This window comes from Parambassis ranga, chromosome 10 (assembly GCF_900634625.1).
Source record: "Parambassis ranga chromosome 10, fParRan2.1, whole genome shotgun sequence".
Classification (NCBI taxonomy): Eukaryota; Metazoa; Chordata; class Actinopteri; family Ambassidae; genus Parambassis; species Parambassis ranga.
Window position 1 is genome coordinate 20,037,899 of NC_041031.1, and position 23,079 is coordinate 20,060,977.

Sequence of the window (23,079 nt, forward strand, 5' to 3'; positions counted from 1 at the left end):
TCCCTTATAGATCATCCTGTCATGAACTTAGTTAATAAAAACAATGAAAAATAAATGGAAATAAATGGAAAGGACTGACATAGTAATTCCATAGTGACCCACACAGATGCTTTAATGGGTTGATATTATTGCAAACTTCTGTTGGGAGGACTCTCAAACCTAAAACTTTATTTTAAATTCTAGTTCAGGTTTAAAGGTTTCCAAAGATATTAAACACATGAAGCTGAACAACAGGGACACGTGAGAAACATGCAAACAAGAAACATTTTCACTTAACGAATAAATAAATATGTCAAGAGTTCACCACATAAATTCAGACAGATGAACTTCAAATTAAAAGCAGTGTAGACTTTGCTGCCCCCCTGTGGTTCACCGCCAGCAACAGCCAAGCCACTTACCTAGAAGCACCCAATTTGTTTCATATCTGGCCCCTTTATGAAGCAATACGTCGAAGCAGTAGATATATTTAGCCAGTCAACAAACGTTGACTAACGTCTAATAGCGTCTCATGACTTATTGATCGCTGACAGCCGCACTGCAATCCAAGCCCGGATTACCATCTCATTTGTAATTAATGAGAGCAGCAGCATCGACATGTAGGGTTTAATAATTCAGTGGTAGTATTGTATTTTCTAAATTGCATTTAACACATGGTGTGAGCACTGAGTACAAATAAGGTGAACAATTGCTGACACATAAAATCATCACTCTACATTAGAATCCAAAGTGCACTGTGTTAGAACTGTTCGCTGCCTCATATTAAACAACATAATTTATAAGGGAGTCACTTATGATCATTTTGCAGTAGTGTCATAAGTCAAAATGACAAGCGGGTAATTCAAACTAATTCTATTATAACAGCACGCTAAAGTCAGCAAGAAGAAGAAGAAGAAGAAGAAGAACTCCGGGTCAATATCCTCATCTCATGCGTATAGCTGTGTCTCACAGCACCACAGCGGCTCATCATTCAGTGCAGCGAAACACATCATATAACAGCATTAATCGTTCCCACCGCAGAGGTAGAGCAACGCCTTCTGGTAGTCTCCAGCCGTGTCCTCCTGTGAGAACAGAATGCACATCATGAGCAGGTTGGCAGATGTAAATATTCACGTCAATGGATTTATTTCCTTTGTTTCTAAATGATTCTTTTAAAATGTTGTGACATTAGAAGTGCACCTGCACAACACATTGAGCCTTATATGTCCCCTTTGGCTAAAAATGTCTGCAGCACAAATGTAATAGTGATGATAGTAAATCTAGTAAAGACTCTTCAGGGTGTCCTTGGAGTTTAGAGGTAAACATGTTATGCTATAAAAAAAACTAATGACACTGACTCCAGCATTTCTACCACTTGGAAAATGTGCACAATAACAGCAATATGCCTGAAAATACATGTCCACAATTAATGTTGTAGATGGTCTATTCATGAAACAAATTCATTATTATACATTTTTCAGCTTCTATTCAGACATTATTTATCTATTCAGTGGTGGCCATTTGGCAGTTCTACAGGAGAATGGCAATAAGTCTTCTCTGTAGGAACATCTGGGCCTGGGAGAATAGATTAATTCACTTCACTTGTGTAAGAAAGCAGGAAAGCAGTCTTCATCACGCTGAACGAGACATTTAAAGTAAATCACTAATCTACACTCCATCACTGCACTGACATGAGGAGCATAGTGCACCCAGCTGGTGCTTTAAGTCACACAGAGGGATAGATGAGAGTGTGTTTAGCAGAACACATCAGTGGGAACTTTTTTTTTTCTTCTGAAGGATTTGACTATTTAGTTCAAATCACAGGAAACATTCATGTATCATGGCGAGCCGTACCTGGATGGTGGAATGCAGAGATTGTCCGTACGTCTTTTTGAAGCAGGCTCTGATGTCCAACATGTCCACCTCACTCCTCGACACCATTATCCTCATAAGGGTGTCGTCATCGGTTCCAGCTCGCTGCACACACACACACACACACACGGGCAGACAGACAACATAACAGGAAAGTTTAACCTTTTCACGATAAAAAATGAAAATTTTCAGATTAAGAAACAAATAGCAGATCAAAATGAGCCATAGCTAGCTGGCTAAAATTAGCGTACCTGTCTGATCTGGCCATTAAATTGTCTAGTTTGTCATTTGCTGAAAGTTAGATGAGGAGATCCAGTTTCCAGACCAGCTAACCATGTAGCAGCTTATTTTTGTATTTTATACAACTCCTTTTAATGGCAAACAATGATTGGCAAATGTTACTCACCCTCATAGATTTGTACAGACTCTCAGCAAAAAAGGCCGGGACACTCCTGGCACATTGCACTGAGGAGGTAAAAACATGATGATGTTCTGTGCGGGACTGGATATTTATCATTATTAGCTGAAGCTGACATTTTTACTGTTATCTCCTGCTGTACTTGTAGACTTTTTCTGCAGAAAAGTCCACAGATAAATTGTGAGTCTTACCAACAGCTACCAGTAAGTTCTCCAAATTCCCAGTAGTCTCGCCTTTAATGCTGTCTTCTATATCAGAGCCAGAGATCTTCTTGTAGGCGTCAAATACTGCAGAGAACAAAACAACAACAGTGACACAGGAGTGGAATAAACTGACAAAATCGATTCAACAAGTGTCTCTTCTTCTTCAGGGTAACTCCTTATGTCTGTCTGAGTGCTTATTTTGACTCTCCTGTTGAATTATATCATGCAACATCACACATTTTACACTTTCAAATGAACTGATGTTATGCCAGCCATGTACATACACAACACAATAGGGATTAATCAATGACTTCTATTTGTGCCTTAAGGCATGTCACTCAAGCTGTTGATCCTGAGTGTAAATTGAGGTCACTGCCATGTTCCTGATCCACTTCACAGCCACGTTGTTCAAAGGCAGTAGTGCGTTAACACTTGAAACTCGACTCTCCTAACAGATGACATGAAGCCTGCTGTTTCTAAGTTCCAAAAGGAAAGTGTGACAAGTAAAACATTTAAACACTTGCCCTACATCGTAGCACTACCATATATATATATAGCACCAACAAGCCAGTGCACAAACAGGAAGAAGGAGAAGGATGTAATCTAACAAGTGAACATTTTCACAATGATCTAAAAAAGATCAACCACCGTCATCGTTATCTGTCATCCATTTTGGGAGAATTGTGTGATTTCCACTTTTGCTTTTCAGTTTAACACATAAAAATGCGGCGGCAGAAACAAACTCTTAAAGACTCACCTTTCCTGAGATGCTCTACGCTCCTGTTGCCAAGAATTGTGATGAATTTTTCTTCATCTGTGCCAAACTTGCCCTCTCCAGCAGCATACAAGTCCTGTAATGAAACACACACAGCAGCCATGTGTTGACATGACTTATTGGAACACATTGGCAGAGCACAACTGTGCGGTGTTGCACTGTGCCAAACCAGCAGAGACAAGTGTTTGTTTTTGTGTTTATTTATTTTTGCCATGTTGAACAGTGAGCTGTTCATACATGTAGAAATATTCATGTTCGTCAGTGCTGGACGCCAGTTCACAGCCAAATGTCATTAATGAGAAATCGTTTTGAAACAACCCTATTAACCCTAAAGGTTAATATCTTATAATGAATTTATTCTATCGACTGTTCTGCAGGGAACACTGGCTCAAATCTTTCTTGGCCTTTAGCCTCACTCAACTTTAGAGAGCAGCCTCACAAATATGATCAACTTCTCCACATACTGACATTTAAAAAAATCAGATAATTCGGCACTGAAACACATCCACCTGAAGCACTGGATGGATTCGTGGAGTAGAAGAAGACTCCTCTTAAGTGTGTAAGTGTTTTTTTTTTTATCCCCAAACGACATATTTTACAGTGTGTCTTACCTTAGCGTCTTTCTCAATCTTTCCTTCATCCATTCCCTCTTCCCTCTCTCCCTTCACAGACAAACAGAAACCAAAAGTAGGTCAGTGTGTGGTTGGAAACATGGTGAGCTCAGCGCCTCTGTCAACCCAGGTAACCCCTGAAGACTACACTATCCGCTGCGTGTCCCAGAACCATGAAGATTACTTTTCTGTCTGTAAACCGAACACACTCTAGTATTCAGCTGTAGTATATGCCGCTGTCACATCTAAACCTCTCATGACTTTGTAATGGCTTTCGCAGAGGTTCTCATTATCAGGAAAGGAAACATTAGTCCTTCTCTACCTGCAGCAGCATCACCAGCAGTTTCTGGTAGTGACCTGAGGTGTCACCGCAGATGTCTTTCTCCAGTTTACCCCCATACTCTGAAAGAAAAGGACAAAAGACAGGCTAAGGATTGTTTACGCTATGCTGCTAATGTTTACCATCGACTGCAGTGGTCTGTCCGCTGCAGTGCAGATTATGGCTCTATGGGCTTCTCTTTAATCCAGATCTGATAAATGGTCTTTGCTTTTGGCTCTCTGAGTCACCACTGCTCACAGGCTATTGTACATTTATGCAGTGAGAGGTGTGTTGTAAATAAATGAGAGTAACATGTACTGGAAACCAAATCATTGTACTGTATGCTGTGAAAAGCCAGTGGACTCTGAGGGAAAAGTCCTGATTCTACTGAACAAATAATATATGTGGTAAAGCCACACAGACAGACATTTTGTAAGACAGAGGTGAGGAAGAATCCTTATTTAATGCATTTTGCCTGGTGCGATATTGTCTCTGGCATCATGGTTCTGCTCCTTTTGATGGCAGATAGTGGAGAGGTTACAGGAAATGAGATGACAGACAAACAGAGAGTGTAGCATCACTCTCAAACCTGGGAGGCTGTTCACGTAGACAACAGCCGACACTAAAATTATACAAAATAATGCTTATGGTATGTAAAATATAAACAATGTGTGGCATTAGAAAGTGTTCCTGTAAGGTTTTAGAGATAAAACAACAAACTAAAACATTTGGCATAGTTTGTAATAAACCATTTCCCTTGAGAACACCTTAAACACTTTAATTGCACAAACCAAAATCCAACAGGGTCAATCTTATTAAACTCCTTAAGAACTGTTAACTTTGTTCAGCTATAGTACAAATCACTGTTATGCAGTGATACTATGTGGTCTGTGCTCTAGCTGAGTGACCCTGTAAGCATTTGATTAGAAATCAAACATCTTGCAGCCCACATAACGTCTAAGAAGTAATGTTTTCCATTAACACTTGTGAAACCTTCATGGCAAAAGTAAAAGAAATAAGTTTAAACTTGAGATCAAAGATTTGCCAATACAAGGTAGGAGAAGGATTTACAAGTTTATCAAAGAGCTCCCAAGTTTCAAGAAGTGGTGTGAGAGGTTTTATCAAGAGAGTCAAACAGTGCGGAACAAGACTGACAGAGGCAGGAAGAGAAAGGAAGGAAAACAAAAGGAAAGGAAGAGATGTGCCTGGAAATGAAACAGCAGAGAAGACAGACAGTAGATTCCTGCAAAGGAAGGGACTGCAGCCAAGAAAAAACTCCACTTCTGGAGACAAGACACCACCAAGCCAGACTGAAGCATGCTAGAGACAACCTGGAGGAAGATTACATATACTGGAAGTGTTTTAATTAGTCAGAGGAAACAGAACTAGAACTTTTTTATAGGGGGGGTCTAACAATGTATGTGTTTTCTCTCAGTGTAAACGCTATCCAGATTTAACAAAGAGCTAGAAAGCCAGACACAAACAGGGTTAACTTGACTTCTCAAACATAAGAGTCCCAAATAACCGAACCATTTATGAGGAAACTGATACATGTTTGTAAAAGTTTATTGACCTGATGATCAATTTGCCTGTGTGCTTTAACCCAAACCGTGTTTATCTGCTTTCTCTTTCTCGGCTCATACGTCACCTTTCTTGTACACTTTGATGATTTCTTTCATCTGTTCGCCGGTCCTGGAGGCCAGGATCTCAATCAGCACTTCATCGTTGGTCCCTGCGCCCTGGGAACCGAGCACAGTATATGGATGAGCTGGATGTGAACTTCTTCTTTCCAATGCAATCTCTGTATTACTTAAGCCCATAAGTCAGTTTGTAAAGAGAAACGCTGGAGATTAAGGAAGACTGTAAATTTAACAAATGCCTAAAATGAGAAGTATAATTTGGAAGTACTACACACTTAAGAGGTATGCAATTAGGGGATGAATGGCCTTCGGTGCTGAAGAAAATTATCTTTGAAGCTCTCTTTGCTGCAATTAACCTTACAGTGAAAATGTCTGACATACCAAACTAATGGAGAAGTAGGTGTGATGGGAATGCTGAGGCCAAGTCCTAAATGCTTTGCCTTCACTTTGACTTAATACTTCATTTGCACTGGCAATGGAACTGTAAATGTTTAAAGAATAATCAGGGAGAAAAAAGTTCCATTGGTAACTTATATAAGAATTCAGAGTTTGATGACTTAGCTCAGGCAGCTTCTTTTAATGTTTATAGACCCTAAGTGGGATGTACAAAGGAGCATCTAAAGCTACCAAACAATGTCCAGCACATCCACAGGGTTTAATATAAGTCAAAATATGAGTCTAATCTAAAAATCAGACTTCTATAAGATTCTTTTAATAATGCAAACCAGCTTTGTATCAGGTTTATAAGCAGGTTGTTTTTTTCCAGCAGCTGCCCCAATAAACCAACCAAATGTAGATCTGACCCTGAGCATTCAAAATATTTAATTGGCAAAAAAAAACAAAAAATGAAAAAATAAATGACAGACATAAACAGCAACATGCCGCCCCAGCTTGGACAAAATAACACAATGACTCTTTTGTGCATGACATTAATTGTCTTTTGTCTCTGCCTTTGTTCCCAGTTTTCAACGCATCCCAGTCACGCAGGCGTTGACAAAAACTAATGTTTTAAATAAAAGAATCCACAACAGGCTCAGACAGCTATCGACTGTGGATAAATGTAGCAATGCTAACTTAAAGCTAACTGGCTAACTGCACTTGCCATGCACTGGTGCCATTGCTACGCTAAAAAAAAAAGTTGTATTCATCTTTCATCTGATTTCATAAGTATTTACAGATTGAATTTGTATCTTTATATTTATTGTTGGATGGGTTTGTGTCGTAGTGAGTCATCATCAGGCAACCTGGCCCAGTCTCATCACACAGACAGAATTTTGGTTGTGATAACTCAAAACAAGCTGTCACTTTGCTATATTGAGCTATTTTTTCAATATACTCTAATAAAAACCTGATCCAGATCATTTGGAGCCAAGATCAATGGTGGCATGAATGTTTTCCTAAAGATTTGACTGTAGACAGACATCTTTTAAATGGCAAATCAACATGGTTTAGTCCTTAACTTTTTAATTTGTCAATCAGCATCAGCTGCTATTGTTCGTGCTGTTTGCAAGGCTTAAATTCAAGTATTTGCATGAGAATAAAGAGTAGCTCTGCTGAATGTTTCAGCATCAGATGCTGCTGTTAAATGAAAGTGAATCTGAATAAAGTGGAGCATCTGTCATTATTTACCTTGAGAGCCTTGTGGAGCTGCGAAGCATCATAGGAGACAGACGGTAACATCAATGCCACGATGAGACTCTCAAACAGCCCACCGAGCTCAGATTTCAGCGCACTGACCAAGTCCTGCGGTCAAAATTATGATTAATGATGAGGAGGCAAAAACAATATTAACTGTAGTCTTTAAATGCACAAAGCATAACTGACACAAATCCCCCCCCAAAAAATGAGGATAAATATGCAGGCAGTTCTATTGGCTTATGCCGATGAAACAATTATATTGCTTACTGTGCACAGCCTGGGTTCTTCTGTACATTGAAGGTATTCATGACATTTACCACATGTAAAAAAAGTGCATTGATATGGTGATTAAAACACACTTTAACTGACTCAACTCACCCTTCGGAAACTCCTCCCAAAGAACACCTACTAGCCAATCACATCTTAGCAACTGTATGTAGGCGCGGGAGCCTGACAAGCTTCTGAGCAAGGTAACAATGCCAAAGTGGTGTTTATACAGATTGTGTAACTCTATGGCTAGCCGGCCAATTTGGCTTAGTACTGCTGCAAAGTCTCTTGTTTAATATGCATTCATTAAATATTCAATCAATGGCTTGATAATTCATTCTATTGCTGTCGCTATCTGTTGTTATTGTTATGGTTACATGCATCTGGCAGCTCTTACTGGTAAGAATCATAAAGGCTACATACTATATTTCACTTATACTTATATTTCACCCTGCCGTGCACAAACGTTGTTTTATGATCATGGATTCTCGGGAGTGTGTGAACACGTGTGGTGTCTGCCACTTGCACTGGGACCAGTGTGCTCTCACATCAATTTAAGATAAGATAAGATAAGCTAAGATAAGATAAAACTTTATTAATCCCGAAGGTAATTCTTGTTTTTTTTTGTTTTTTTTTTTAATGATAAGATAAACTAATAATAAACTAATAATTTAAATGATATTGTCTGATCGTTGTCAAATAATGTTGTGGATATACCCCTCTAAAGCATACTGCAAGTCTCCTCCGCCAGAATGTTTTCCAATAGCCTCCACTGAAAACAAATTAACTCGCTGCTTTCCATTAAGAAGAGGTCATAAAACTTGGCCGTGTGATAGAACAGTGAGAGCATGTGAGCGTAAAATGGTGTGTAACTAACGGCACTCGGGTCCACTAGGGATGAAGGAAATTGGTCTTCCAGCCACTTATGTGTCGATGTTTTCGTCCACTCGAAGGTAAAGTCTCTCAACAGAGACAAGCTACTCATGAAAATGACGACGATGTGAGCAATTTCACCCCCAGTAACAGTATCCTGTGCAGAAACAGTCTCATGTCACCATGCACCATACCAACAGATGCTTTTGCAGGACGATAAGGGCATTAAACATGCCCATCAATAACAAGATTCTATGCCATTTTCATGGCTACCATTGTGACAAGTCCCGACTTAAACCGCAGAGTTGATATGAAGTTTTGGTGAGTGAAACTGTGTATTTGTGATTTTAAAATGTGAGCAGGACACAAAGAGGCTGGCAGGAGATGTAACCACCCATTAGCATGACTGCCAGTTATCATTAGCTCTCTATTCCTAGCGGCTCGGCTCACCTTTCCGTAGGCCTTTTTGAACGCTGCCTTAATTTGCTGGCGTTGATCGTTGCTGCGGGCTGTCAGCAGCATGAGGATGGTATCCTCATCCGTACCTTGGTAAAAAAAAGTTAAAAGTAAATCTAAACATTTTTATGACCAAATGACTAACAAAGCATGATTCTGTTTTCACAACATGTTCCAGCCCAAGTACAGAGAGCTCTATAAGATGGGAATTCAAAGGAACTGGTCGTATATCTACCAATCAATACCACCAGCACCTCACAGAGAAGGGCTCAGATAGACAAACACGAAGAGCAGAATGTAATATTTTCACTGGAGGATCCATCCAGCCATCCATCCATCATCCAAGCCCGCTTTGTCCTGCTGGGGCTGGATCTACAGGTGAGGTGAGGTGAGAGGTGGGGTACACCCTGGACACACTCACACCTATGGGCAATTTAGAGTCACCAATTGACCTAACAAGAATCTCACATCTTTAGAATGTGGGAGGAAGCCGGAGTAATCCCGGAGAAAACCCACGCAGGCACAGGGAGAACGTGCAAAGTCAGTCAGAATCGAACCAGAACCCTTCCTGCTAACGTGCCCACTGTGGGATAAAAAGCTTAAATTACCTTAGCGGTAATAACGCACAAAGCTCTGCTGGACTGCACTGACTGCTTTGCATTGAAACCCTAAACAGGTTTTTCAATGTGGGAACATATATAAACGTGCTGAACAGAAAATGTGAGCAGTGTTGAGAAAACTGACCGATTCCCTTCATGGCCCTATGGAGAACTTCAGCATCATGTTTGGCGTTGAAGTTGACAAAAGGTCTGACGCTTCCTCTGTAGGCCTGTGGGAAGACAACAACACAGATAAATGGTAAAAAAAAAATATTTTTTCTAAAGACATCATCGACTGTTGATGAGGACATAATGTTTTTAATTAAAAAAATGTCTTCAAACTGCAGGGCACCATTGTACCTTTATGTCAGGTCTGACTGCAGCTTGGTAATTTAAAAAATGTGCTTTGTGTCACTCGGAGGCGCTCGGATTGTTCTCCTGGGAAAATGTCATTTGCAGAAAAAGCAATAAAACACATCAGCCCCAGCTGCAGCCGCACTCCCACCTGTGCACAGGTGGTCGAGGTTGAACATATTATCTTCAAGGTTCCTGCTAATCATTTCTTTTGTGTGTTTTCACATGTACAGCAGTTTATGGTGTGTTACAGGATTCCCAGGAGAGCGATCTCCTCCTGCAACTTTAATGTGGTTACCTTGAAGAGTCAATGCCACAGTCAGCATCAACTCTACCTGCACCCTAAACAGATTACATTTGACACCTCAGCCTCTCTGCACACAGAAAACATTGTTTGACTACAGGAAAATCACACAGACAGTTCAGTATGTACTACTTATTTTGCCTTTTATTATAACATATTGCTAAAGTTGATAAAGGAAGTAATCACACCAAACAATTATCTGTCAAAGCCTTTTTTGTCCACTTTAACCCTGTGACAGCAGCATCGACAGTCTTAACAGACAATAGCTTTATGATTCATTTTAGATCTGACACACGGTTCTGTTTCTGCTAAGCGAACATACCGATAGTACCTATAGGTTGTGTGCAGGCTCAGTAGTCTGTCATTCTGTGGTGTAACAAGTTAAGTTCGGCTTATTCGCTGCTTTAGCCATGACTTTGTTTGCGGATGTGACATCTGCCGTAAACTAGGAACATTTTGTAGTTCTTTTTATGTAGGGGTTTGTGTTCTGTTTTCAGTGACTGAAATATTGACCCTGTGTTGTGTTTTCCTGGTGAGGACAGGCTGTAAAAAGCTGCAGCAGACTGAAAGGGGGAGTTACCTGGTTCCATAGCTACTTGCATATTTTTATTTTTCACAAATGTAACTTGCTATGCTATCTATTGTATTTTATTGCTATTATTGTGATAACTGTGCCTTGAATTGCCCCCCCAGTGGAAAAAATGAAGTTCTTTGATGTGATTTGAACTTGACAAACATCCTATATGTGGAACAGTTTAATGGGTCAAAACTGTTGCCCATTTGTTTTTCTGTAATAAGGTCCCATAGTCAAATTTATCTAGAAGGTTAAGGGGTTTGGCTCTGAAATTTCATCTGGTATATGACCAGAAGTACCCATAAAACACTAATTACACTCTATTGACCCATTAGCAAATTTAATCAGCAAATGTTAGCATGCTAATATGTTAAGCTGTGATGCCAGACAACATTCATCATCATCATGATCATCATTATAACCACTAAAAACATCTGCATGTTGTAAATTAGGATGCTGATGTTAGCTTTGAGCTCAAAACCACACTCTCTTACTATCCTTCCTCAAGTGCAGAAGCAGCATTGTGCCTCCTTTTAAACCAAAGAGCCATCAGAGAGCACTGACTCCAAACTGTCTTTTGATGAAACTATAGACGCAGGATCCAAGCACATGGTAATACAATATGGTACAAATTAGACCACCGTCATCAACGGAAACTCAGTTCTTACCATCTACTTATCCTCATCAGACAGTCTGAGGTCTCTCAACAAGTTGGAGGGGATAAAATCAAATCAAGGATATCGAATGTATCTCCTCTCGCTCTCTTTTCGTGCTAATGTGAGTATACTGCACAGGGCGTACTAATGTTTCACTAATGAGCTGCATCTTCATGGAAAGTCGTTTCAATGAAATGAGAAAAGCATCTGCACAGAGAGACGGAGGTTGAAAAATGAGAATTCAGTCAAAATTATGTAAAAAAAATTGTTTGGCAGTGGATGCAAATGAGACGCGTGCTGTTTTGATGTGCATTGTTTAAACCTGACCATGCAGAGGGAGCGCGATGGTGCAAAGGCACTGACCTTTCAAGAGTCGAGACACACTTCATTACACAACAAAAAAAAGGGGTAATTCTGCTGCAGTGGCTGAAAAAAGCACTGCTCTTAATTCCAGGTATTTTTGTGAAGGATTTATGGCAGTCTGCACAGCTTTTCTCATCTTTAGAAGCTGTCAGGTCACACAAAATAAGACAAGTAAAGCAAACACTCACCATTTTGTTTTTGTTGATTGAAGAAAAACTTGCAAACTGAAAGAAAGCAGAACAAATACCGATTAGAATGGGAGTAAATAGGCTTTGCCTAAAGGGAGAGATTTCTGTTCTTACCAGCAGGTATGTGTCCTCGTCCTCCACACAGGTGATCTGTGCTTCAGGTCAGCTCTTTATTTTCTGTCCCCCTATAACTCCTCCTCACTGGGGAAAGCCGACAAGATGCACTTCCACATCCGTAGGTGGTGTTTCCTTACACCTGATGTCAGTCAAACAGCAGATCATGACCTCACACAGCCTTTGTGTGACCTTCAAAAACAGACTTAAATGTTTTGCCTAAATTAGACGCAGCCTAGAAACAGAGGGTCAGTTTAATATAAAGCTTTTGGATCCTGTGCAGCAGCATGTGCTAACAACCATCCTTTAAAAATACAAGATAAGGATTTGTTTCTTTGGAAATTATAATTTATAATAAAAAAATTCAAATAGAAAAAATTATAAAAATAAAAAACTATGTAGAAAACTGAGGATATTTTTACACATGCAGTACCTCAACTGTCTAAGCAGAGGTCTTGAGGTGATTAATTACATAAGCCCATAATTACTCCTGAATGCCTGAAAGAGATGCCATTCTTTTAAATAATGAATCATCAATTAAATCATGAATTAAATTAAATTATGTTCTGCATTTACATGATTTCAAGCATGTTTAATTTAAGGTACAACATGTATAATGTGAAAAAAACAGGTGCTCGATGTCTGAAAGGAGCGAAGAAGGGATCAGCGGAGCGAAGGGATGAGGTGCAGCTCACGTATCATTATTTGCGGTCTCCCTCCCTGCAAACCTTAATTAAAGTGAGCACTTGTGAGAATATGAGAGTGTGAACACCATCTCTGAGGTGATCCTGTTACGGAAACTCACCGGTTAATTTCTTTGGCTCTCAGACATTCGCAGAATTAATTTCCTTTATTCACAAATAAACAAACATATCAGATTCAATGGAGACGCTTCCATAAATGAGAAGTTGTCACTGAGCAAGCTACATTATTTATTGTCTGCTATGGATGTAGCATATTAGCATCATGTGTGTGATTTCTTTATCCATAAATATCTTGTCCCTTTGAGTTCCAGTATTTAATATCTGTAGAAAATTGAACTTCTCTGGTTTCTGCTGTGGCTGCATCACAGGCTGGATACGTTACATGAAGTTAGCAAAAACGTCAATATGGCTAACTGCAGCTAATTAGGCTAATTAGGCCATTGTTAGGGATGTCCCGATCAGGTTTTTTTGCCTTTGAGTCCGAGTCCGACTCAAAATTGAGTATCTGCCGATACCGAGTCCCGATCCGATACTTTCAAGATTCTCTATAAAGGCGGTAAATAGGATTTCAGACACGCAGCAGCTCATCGAGACCTCGCACCAAAAGCAACTGTCATACCTAGGCCTGTCATGATAACAGATTTTGCTGGGTGATTAATTGCCAAGAGAAATTATTGCGATAATCGATAATATTGTCGTTTTGAGACTATGTTCAACTAATATAATGATAGCGACATACAATGCAAGTACACAATTTCAAAGATCAATAAACTTTAATTTCTAAAGAACATTTAAGACTGGAAAGGCCCCCAACCATCAACATTATTATTATTATTATTGTTATTATTAATGATATTAATATTAATGTTAATATTATTATTATTATGAGTAGTGGTAGGCCTATTACCATGGCTTATCTGAGCATAGTCAATGGAGTTAAGTCAAACCAACTAGCACGTCATGAGCAACAGAGCCAAACAACACGCACTCTCTGGGAGTGGGCTCACCTGTGCGCACATGTGCTTGTGTGCGCACTGCAGACAGCTGCAGTGAATTTTACAAACACCACCATTTAGACAGAAACACATAGAAACTGACAGCAGAGATGGCACAAGAGGACTGGGCAAGAGAACTAGACTGGGTGGCGCTGCAGCGAGTGCCGCCAGTGAGAAGGCAGAGAACTTCACTCGTAACGCGGACTCTCTGAGAGCAGGTTCTATACATGAGCATGTTTAGTGTCGTGGTGAATTGTGGCAAAGTGTTGAAACGGTGTTGAGCAGCTTCACAGCCCTCTGTGTCGCTGTAACGTCCAAGCCCTGCAGCGCTGTGACGCACCGTGGTGACGCAGACAGCGAGCTGACCGTGGTCTGCTCAGAACATCCCGTAAACGTCACACAATGAGTTAAAAAAATAAAAACTACCTGTTGATTTGACACATTTTAAGACAGAAGCCGCGGGACATATAAAGTCCGACGGCCTTTATATGCTACGACGCACCGGAGTGACGCCTTTTGTCATCCAGTCTCTTTGGCATTTATTGTTTATCGCGACAGGCCTAGTCATACCCCTACACTACAGGACACAGAGCCACCCTGCACACAAGGTGTTAACTTTGAGAGCCCTAATAAATATATAACCGAGTCCTGATCGGGAGGTAACATCCGATTCCGATCGAGTCTGAAATCACGTAATCGGTCCCGATTTCCGATCACGTGATCGGATCGGGACATCCCTAGCCATTGTCATACTACTTAATTCTTTTTTGGGGAAACAAAAATACAATATACACATTTAAAAATAACCATTAAAAAAAGCACTATTATCATCATAACTGAAACCTTACAGAACTTGGCGTCTGAACTTACATGGCTAATGGTGAACAAGTGAATGGTTCAATAACCATAAGCAAGTCATAGCTGGATGCAGTGGTGCAAATACAGTGAAAAGCCCCCTTTAGAATGGATGGCATATGTTCTGAGAGTTGCTAAAACATCAAACTGGTGTTACACCATTGATAGTAAAAACTATTCTGGTCTGAAATGATAGGTTCCCTTCTAGTGTCAGTTGTACGGGGGGTGAATTTTGGCCTGAATACAATTAAAAAGAGTGAGTTGTAACCCCCTCACAATTGACACTGGATGCTAACCTATCATTTCAGACCAGAATGTTTTTTGTACCAGGCTGTAAACATGTTCATTTCTGCTGTGAAGTCGGCCATTTTAACATGGGAGTCTATGGGAAATGACTCGCTTTTGGAACCAGCCCCCAGTGGTTGTGGCGTGAATTACAAGTTTTGACACTTCTGCATGAGCTTTAAGTCTGAGCCCCGAAGGTTGCAGCTTGTGTTACACATGAAAATCTGTCATGGGCTACTCTAAATAACACCGGGCACTATTATAATAAAGCAGTTCAATAACTTTTTTTTTTTAATTACTGCTGCTTTGTCAACTATATAGTTTCAAATACCACTGAGTTATTTATGTTCCTCTGAGGCTGCAAACTGCTGACTGTTAGTTTCACTTCCCACCATCATCCATGAGTTGTTAGCGCCAAAAGAAATTTTCCATTGTGAGCGCTGCACCCTGCAACAGCTGTGTGACAGAGGTGTGTGTCCACAGCTCAATTTGTCCGGCGCTGACTGACAGACAATAAGCTCCATCATCAATCAGAGAGCCTCCGCAGCCACCAACAAATCACCTCTGTTTGCCGTCTTCCTCCTCCATTTCAACTAATATGACCTGGCCTCTGGGAGCATCCACAAATATAACATCATCTTTGAGGCAGCTCACTATAGGAATAACATCTCTCTGTTTTGTTATTCACAGTTACTTATTTTCTCCCCAAATGCACAAAACAAGAAAAATAAAAGAAAATACAATGAAACATTGTTTTGAAAACCAAAGCCACGGTTTACCTTGATTTATATTTCAGCAGTCTCCAAGCAAAAATACATTTTAGGCAGAGACTCTGAGGCAGACTCTCATCAGCAGCTTTCTTCATCCTTCCTTCATCAGGTGTTTTAATCTCTAGTCTGTCTGTGAGTTAAACCCACTGAGAGTGTTGCTACGACCTTTTTCCCCGCTTGGATTCGGTGCTGCATTCAAAGACATCATGTTTTCACTGAGGACAAAGCGGTGCCACAGGACAAGTTTAACACAGATGGTGAGACACAATGATTTCATCATGACACTGACAGACCTCTTGACTCTGCAGACCTCTCGGTGAAGGCAGCTGACAAGCAGTCGGTTATTACTTTGAACCAACCTGAGTGCAGAGGAATCCCAGAGGAGTCACTGGTGTGAGAAAAAGTGTTTACAGCAACAATACTCTGACATTTTAGGAGATGTTCTTGTTTGTTTTCTTGCCAAGAGTGAGGTGAGATTGCTGCGCTTGTCATGTCTTTGCAGAGTGTCAGCTTAGCCTCGCACAAAGCAGGACACGGCTGTCCAAAACCAACACACACAAGGGACACATTAAATATGCATGTTAAAGTGACTGCAGCTGTTGTCATTTATCTTCAATGACAGAAGAACAGCATGCTGTCGCATTAACGGGTCGATCACACAAGATTACAACCAGAAAGACTGAAATCTGGGCCTCAGCAGACCTCTGAGGACGTGTAGGCCACATGTGGGGTACCACCAATGAGGAAACACAACAAGCCACAAGGATCCTTGAAATGTAGCAACTAGCAGGTAGCATTTTGCTATTATTATTGTAAATTATTTACATTAAAGACCAAATAATGCTTCTAGCTGGTGGTCATCACATCTGAAAAATGCTCCCATTGCTGCCAATGCATCCTTCCAGGTTCCTGATTGGATCAAACCACCTCTGGTTTCTTTGCAGGGAAGATGCAGATGGATTTGCAAATCTCACAAATATTGCAGGAATCCACATCCACATCCAGCTTTAGAAAGCATTAGCCCACCTAAGCTAATCTATACTAACCTTCAAATTAGCCAACACAAATTTTTATTTATTATTTATTGTTTATTATAATTAAAATAAAATGAATGTAAACACACACAGTGTTTGTCAGGCGCTGTGTGTGAACCTTTGTGTAATTGTGCGGCTGTATAAGGAAATCAGCTGTCACGGCATTATTAACATGCCTCCCTCAGGGGTTAAGAGACTATTGATTCCCCCCTCGAATCAAAGACTGCTTGGCCGCAGCTGAATAATGACCAGAGAATGAAACACATTAAAGATTTACTGACCCCCACCAGTCACTTGTGCATATACCTTATATTAAACAGCATGAAGCCTGTGAGCTTCTGCCGCTGACATTATAGCCTCCCAAGTGTCTCATTCACTTTGTCAGAGCTGAGACACAAACCGGCACAGCTCCTTTTCATATATTTCATCTTAGCTTCAATATCGCTGCTGTCAATTCACCGATGAGATGAGAGGAGTGCAAATGGCCCTTCTAAGTGCGTTGCTTTAATCACCATGAATCAAGATGCAGATTTAATCTTGGCTTGTGCTTGTACTCAGCAGTTTAGATGTTTGAGCTCGGCTGTGCAAATTCAGCGGAGAGATTAAAAGAAATAGCTGTTGCATTAGATTAACTGCATTTTTAATTACTGGAAGAGCCCTGCTTCATGCTCGTCTGAGAAAGAGAAAGAACACAGAAAGCAAAGAAAAGAATAGACAGTGGTTTCTATAAATATCAGCATGATTTTTTTAATCATTTTCTGAGGCAATAAAAGCATTAGAGTCCAAACAATTCAACTTTTTAAAAAGTCTTACATGAATCTGCATCAACAAGCATCAGTCTTGTCAGCGTTTTGTCTCATTTCTTTAAAACATGTGGTGCAACTCCTGCTCAAAGTTAGGCTGTCTGAAAGAGCGAACAGGCTGCAGCATCGATTTTGCCACCGTGTTCCTCAGCTGTTTGATGAGCATCCAGAGGAGAAGCATCATAAGCACCAGGAGCCCCAAGAGCATCCCCACATACAGACTCAGGTTCCAGCCCCAGCCGAGAGCCAGGGGCAGCGAGGTGGACGCCACCAGAAATTTTCTAGGGGCAGGCATGGAGTTAGGCAGCAACCCGCCCTCTCCACCTCCAAAAAATAAAAACAAAAACAAAAACCACTTAGGTCTTCTCAGGGGGTCAAGAGATGCTGAGCTGTAGCGGTAGGAGCCATTGTTAGAGCAGGTATCCAGCTGTTTTGGCTATGTTATAGAATTCCCATCTGTTGCCATGGTTTAATCCGCAGGTCAGTCACAAGTGTGCGCCTTCACTGATAAAAAAACAAAACCCTGATGAGAGTACGTGCATGGTCTCCGACTGTCGATTCTCCTGAAATGAAATGCTGAAAATCTTTCTGCAGCTGCGCTTCCCCTCTCCTGTCAGGCTCTTTGCACAAAGCCAGCCTCCAAATTTATCATGAGAGAGAGCGAGGTGCCTTCAACGCCATTGGCTGCCTGTAGTTCACTTTGACAGGAAATCAAGTCACTGATAAATGGAAGGTGGAAAACATCAATCAGCAATCTGTTGTTTAATTGATAACCTTTTGTCATGCACGCATTTCCCTATTGTTGTTGGATTAGAGGCAAATTAAACTGCTACTGCCAGGATTCATTCACACAAGTCTCCGTCTGCTCATGTCTCACTGTTTTATCCACTCCCACTAATCCGTGTTTGTATTTACATCTTATTTTCCTCTGACTTTTACTTGTGTGTATGTACATATTCTTGTGTTTTCTCTGTGTATATATAAGACTTGCTTGTGTTTATTGTATTTATTCTTTAAAATGCTGCACCAACTTAATTTCCCCATGGGGATTAATAAAGTGAATCTTAAAATGTAAAACTGATGGAGTCAGGCAGTCAGTGACAGCTCCACAATTGTGAATGTCAGTTCTTTGAATAAGAGATGTGGGTTTTCAATAGAATGTCTCATACCAAAGGCAGAATGTGATCTAAAAACAGCAGAAACAGCACCCTTACAATGACAGTGAGTATTGTGTGATCCATTCCAAAAAATTATCAAGTAGCCCAACAATTCTGCAGTAGGCATCTTCAGTGTTATAGCTAGGAGACTTAATGAAGATCAGATGGTTCAATGTATAGGGATTAACATTTTTAGGCAAGCAGACTTGTCTTTTAAAATGTGAAGGAGTCTGGTATAAACCTGCTATGAGCTAATCAGGGCTTTTTGTAAGGTTTCAGACCTTTAAAAAAAAAAAAAAAAGCACATAAGCCATTAGTGTTACATCCCTTCTGCAGGACTTAGTTTGTCCACTGCTGCCCCCTTGAGTCTAATGTGGTTATTAAAAATGTAGCAATTGATTGACTTTAAATGATTTTATTTACAAGAGCCATATTTTACAGTGCATTAGGTGTCTCCAACAAGCAGTTCAATGTAATGAGACAGCTGACTCCAGGACAGACAAATGTGCTTTAATCCATTTCCCATGAGGCTAAAAACCTTCAGTGTTACACCTCTGGAAAAAAGTGGAAACAGCAAAAACTGTTGTAAAAACAAAAAGAAACTGCCAGTATTTTCTTATTGAGAAGCGCGTCTTAAGACGCCGTAAATCCAAGCAGCGTGTTTAACAGTTTGGGATAAGACCCGACATTTGTCTGAATAAAACCAAGCCATTAAAACTACTTGATTAGCCAACAACTGCAGTAGTGTCCGGCATGAAATCTGGAATAATATAAAAATATTTAACATCTAAACATTTAGCACTACTCCTAGAAGAGCAGAGCACGTTATTTTAAAATTGTGGCACACATCGTTAAAAAAAAAATATAAAAAAATACAGACAGACAAGGCAGGGGTACGACCCCACATGGACAAGGGGGAAACAGGATCAGTTCAGCAGCAGCTTAGACGGTGCGTCAATGCTGGAAACTTCAAGGTACCTGTGAAGGTTTAGGACAGGTTAACACAAGTCACACCAGCGTTAAGTTGGAAGCTTTAAGTTTACTAGCAGCCGACTTACTTGGAAGCCTTGTACTTCTCTCGGACAGACTTCTGTGGATGCTGAGAAGAACTGACAAACATCTTGTGAAGATCCTCGACACAGGGCAGAAGGTCTTCCAGGGAATAGCCGGTCATCTCAACTAAAGACTTGGGCTAAAGAGCAGACAGCTGAAGTTAGCGTACATGTTGGAGCATATGAGCCTTTTGACTGTTCCACCAAGAACTTACCCATGAGCCACCAGTCAGTGTGTTGCTGGCCAGGATGTACGCTGCTGCCGCCGTTTGTGACGGCAGATATTTCAGGAAGGGATCAGAGTCAATCAGACTGAGCTCCCCGAGGTACTGAGGGTGGGAAGGAAACAAACCTGTGTTATTCTGAGCCTTGTTAAAAATTAACATGTGTAAAATGCTTTGTATGCATCCTCACTTACCATTGCCAGGTTTTCCACTTGTTTGCTAACAGAGTGGTTGAGGAAGTACTGAGTGAGAAACTGGTAGATTGTTGGAGATGCTAGATCAAAGGAGAGCACTTTGAGCACCATATGCTCCATCCTCAACACTTGCTTCTTGGTGTAAGTGTCGTCTGTGATGTAGACAAACTCTGCCACCTCTGGGGGGTAGATCTCCTCAAATTTCCTGCAGTAAATAAATATTGTGAATGGACAACTCCAGATCTTACAGCTTTAAAAGTACAGCATAAAAAAACAGATACATACGAAGCTAGCAGCATAGCAGCGGTGCCAACCAGCTGAAGCTTCCCCCTCAGGACGGACATTGAAGAGAGGAAGCGGTCGATATAGTTGACCGCCAGATAGAGCGTTTCATTCTGGAGCTTGTACTCCTCTCCAACCTCAACCAGCCAATCCACCAGGATGGCCCTCATGCTGTTTGTGATGTCTGGCTGCTTCCTCATGTAACCTGCTTTAGGCCTGGTTTTCACCTGTGGGACAAGAACACACCCATGTGAAGACAAGTCAGGACAAACATGGTTACTGTGGCAGCTTAAGAGAACAGGCCTCACCTCCAGTTCCCTCAGGTATGCATGGATTTCTTCTGCGTATTCTGGGACCTCATTTACGTCGATAACCTTCTCCCCTCGCTCAACTACAGACATGTCCATAGGAGAATCTGAACAGAGAAAGACTTTGCATTTAGTGCACATGCAGACAGTCTTGGATTCCATTTTATTAACAGTGCAACCGAGACCTACCGAAGCTGACGTCCATTGCTGATGGCATATCAATAGTAGCCAGTGGCTGACGGAGCCGTGCCACAGCATTGCTGATCACCAGCGGAGACTCTTCAACCGTGGGCTTCGCTTTGACAGGCTCGACCACCTGCTGTGACTTCTTGGTGCAGGGTCCATCTGGCTCATCCACATGAATCTGGAAGGCAGCCTGCTTGACAGAGGGCTTCTCATAGCAACCTCTGTCATAATCTTCACTTTTACAGGACAGGGACTGTGAGGACTCCTAGAAGCAGAAACAGGGGACAATTTCATTCAGATGGAGGGGGTTCAAAGGGCAGAAATAACCTTAACACACAAACTAAAGGTTTGAATAATAACACCAAGCAAAATGGGGAAAGAAAAGTATCAGTTCTGTTCAAAATAAGGTCATTGTTCATCTCACGCCAGTTGAGAAACTTGCATCATTACTGATATTATGCTACACAATCAATACTGAACGGCGGGAAGAAATCGTACATACATGAAGCTACAAATTAGGTAAATGACCAGTTAAACGCTAAAATGCAACACTATGTTACTGGTAACGTTAAAATGGCGGACAACCGAGGAAACTGTCGCAGCCATGGCTACATTTAAATACACAGGCAAGCTCTGTACAATAAAAATCATGATAAAACTGACAGCAGAGACACTTTATGCACACAAACGAGTGATGTTAAGAGTGCAGTGAGATAATGAAAGCCGTTGCCTCCAAAACCTACAAAGGCTACATTCGTTAGCAAACATTAGCTGCAGCTAGGCAAAGCATTTAGCATCATTACCTGCTTAGCGCCGCGCTGGTTCTGGGCTTTGCTTGGCTGGTTGTTCTGCAGGGCTCCCAGCACGGTTCTGTTGGCGCCTTGTTTCGGTGGAAGGTTCTCTTGGTTTTCGTTGACACCAGCTCGGTGTTTGAGTGAGCCTCTGAGCCTCGACAGCATGTTTTCTTGGTTGTGTTGCTCGCTAACCGCGCTTGTCTGTCCTCTGTTAGCTCCTGACATGTTTTTCCCCCCTCAAACAAAAAACTCTTACTTGTGCCCGCTTGCTTTCAAATATCCTACAAACAGCTATGCGCGACTCCTCGTGGAACAAAAGCTGTTCACGAGTGGGTGTTTGATGCAAAAGATCACGTATAGCTAGTTATATCGATTCGAACATAAGCTGCTACCTTGCAGAGGAAAGTTAACAAAATCAAAACTAAACTGTTGAGGTAGCAACGAAATTTTGAACAACGAAGCAGTTAACGCAACGTGCAAAGATGGCGGTACAAAATCTGCTACAGTAAAAGAAAAAACACTTTAAATCGCCATAATCTTGAGTCCTGAAACTACAACCAACCTGCGAGCAAGGTAGCTAGCCACGGTCCATTTACACAGAAACATGCAGCGCTGTGTGTTGCCTTTCTCTCAGTTCAAGTAGCCCGCGAGGATTGAAACAGACCAATCGCAGTCTGCGCAGGCAGTGACGTATGACAGCTACGGGTGCCGAAGGAGCACAATTTTCCTCTAATTACAAATTCAAAACCGGTTTGACAGAATTTGAACGTAAAACTACGCCAGTACGTAACGTACATATATCAGTGACAACAACCTGCCGCCTGCGCTTTACTAACGGGATAACTGTTCGCAATATATGATTTAAACTCAACATTGTTGACAGAACGACACATTTAAAGTTCATGACTGGTTTTTTCGCCGAGTACGAAAAATGGAAGTAGCAAAACTCGATTTTGGGGCAGTAAAAACCGTTAATATGAATATTATATTGTCCACTTACATGGAATTTGACTGAATATTACTAATATAATAACTACTATAATACAATCAGTATAGAAAGCGAATAACCTTACTGTGTAGTGTTGCTATAACATTATTTTAGGTGCTCACATTATTAAAAGGCTTAGATACAGATTCTCACTTGTATCTAATCCTTTTAGGTAAACGGATGAAAGGAAATAGGCTTGTTGGCTAATGTAGGCTACAGATGTAAAGATCTACAAGTGGATCTTTACA

The 23,079-nt window shown here is 40.9% G+C and overlaps 2 protein-coding genes across 2 annotated transcripts; both read right to left on the reverse strand.

The window, feature by feature from the left end:
* Positions 1-956: 956 nt before the first annotated feature.
* On the reverse strand, positions 957-17,941 carry anxa5a (annexin A5a). The gene is made up of 12 exons (XM_028416977.1): positions 17,762-17,941; positions 9,793-9,877; positions 9,043-9,137; positions 7,444-7,557; positions 5,823-5,913; positions 4,178-4,257; positions 3,856-3,906; positions 3,227-3,320; positions 2,458-2,553; positions 2,255-2,313; positions 1,831-1,953; positions 957-1,058 (listed from the first exon to the last, which is right to left on the reverse strand). The coding sequence occupies exons 1-12, from the start codon at positions 17,939-17,941 to the stop codon at positions 999-1,001; spliced, it is 1,128 nt and encodes a 375-aa protein (XP_028272778.1). The 3' UTR covers positions 957-998.
* A 1,261-nt stretch (positions 17,942-19,202) lies between these two features.
* ccna2 (cyclin A2) lies at positions 19,203-22,484 on the reverse strand. The gene is made up of 8 exons (XM_028416216.1): positions 21,853-22,484; positions 21,053-21,314; positions 20,864-20,970; positions 20,559-20,782; positions 20,274-20,478; positions 20,071-20,184; positions 19,862-19,995; positions 19,203-19,781 (listed from the first exon to the last, which is right to left on the reverse strand). The coding sequence occupies exons 1-8, from the start codon at positions 22,066-22,068 to the stop codon at positions 19,730-19,732; spliced, it is 1,314 nt and encodes a 437-aa protein (XP_028272017.1). The 5' UTR covers positions 22,069-22,484; the 3' UTR covers positions 19,203-19,729.
* Positions 22,485-23,079: the final 595 nt, after the last annotated feature.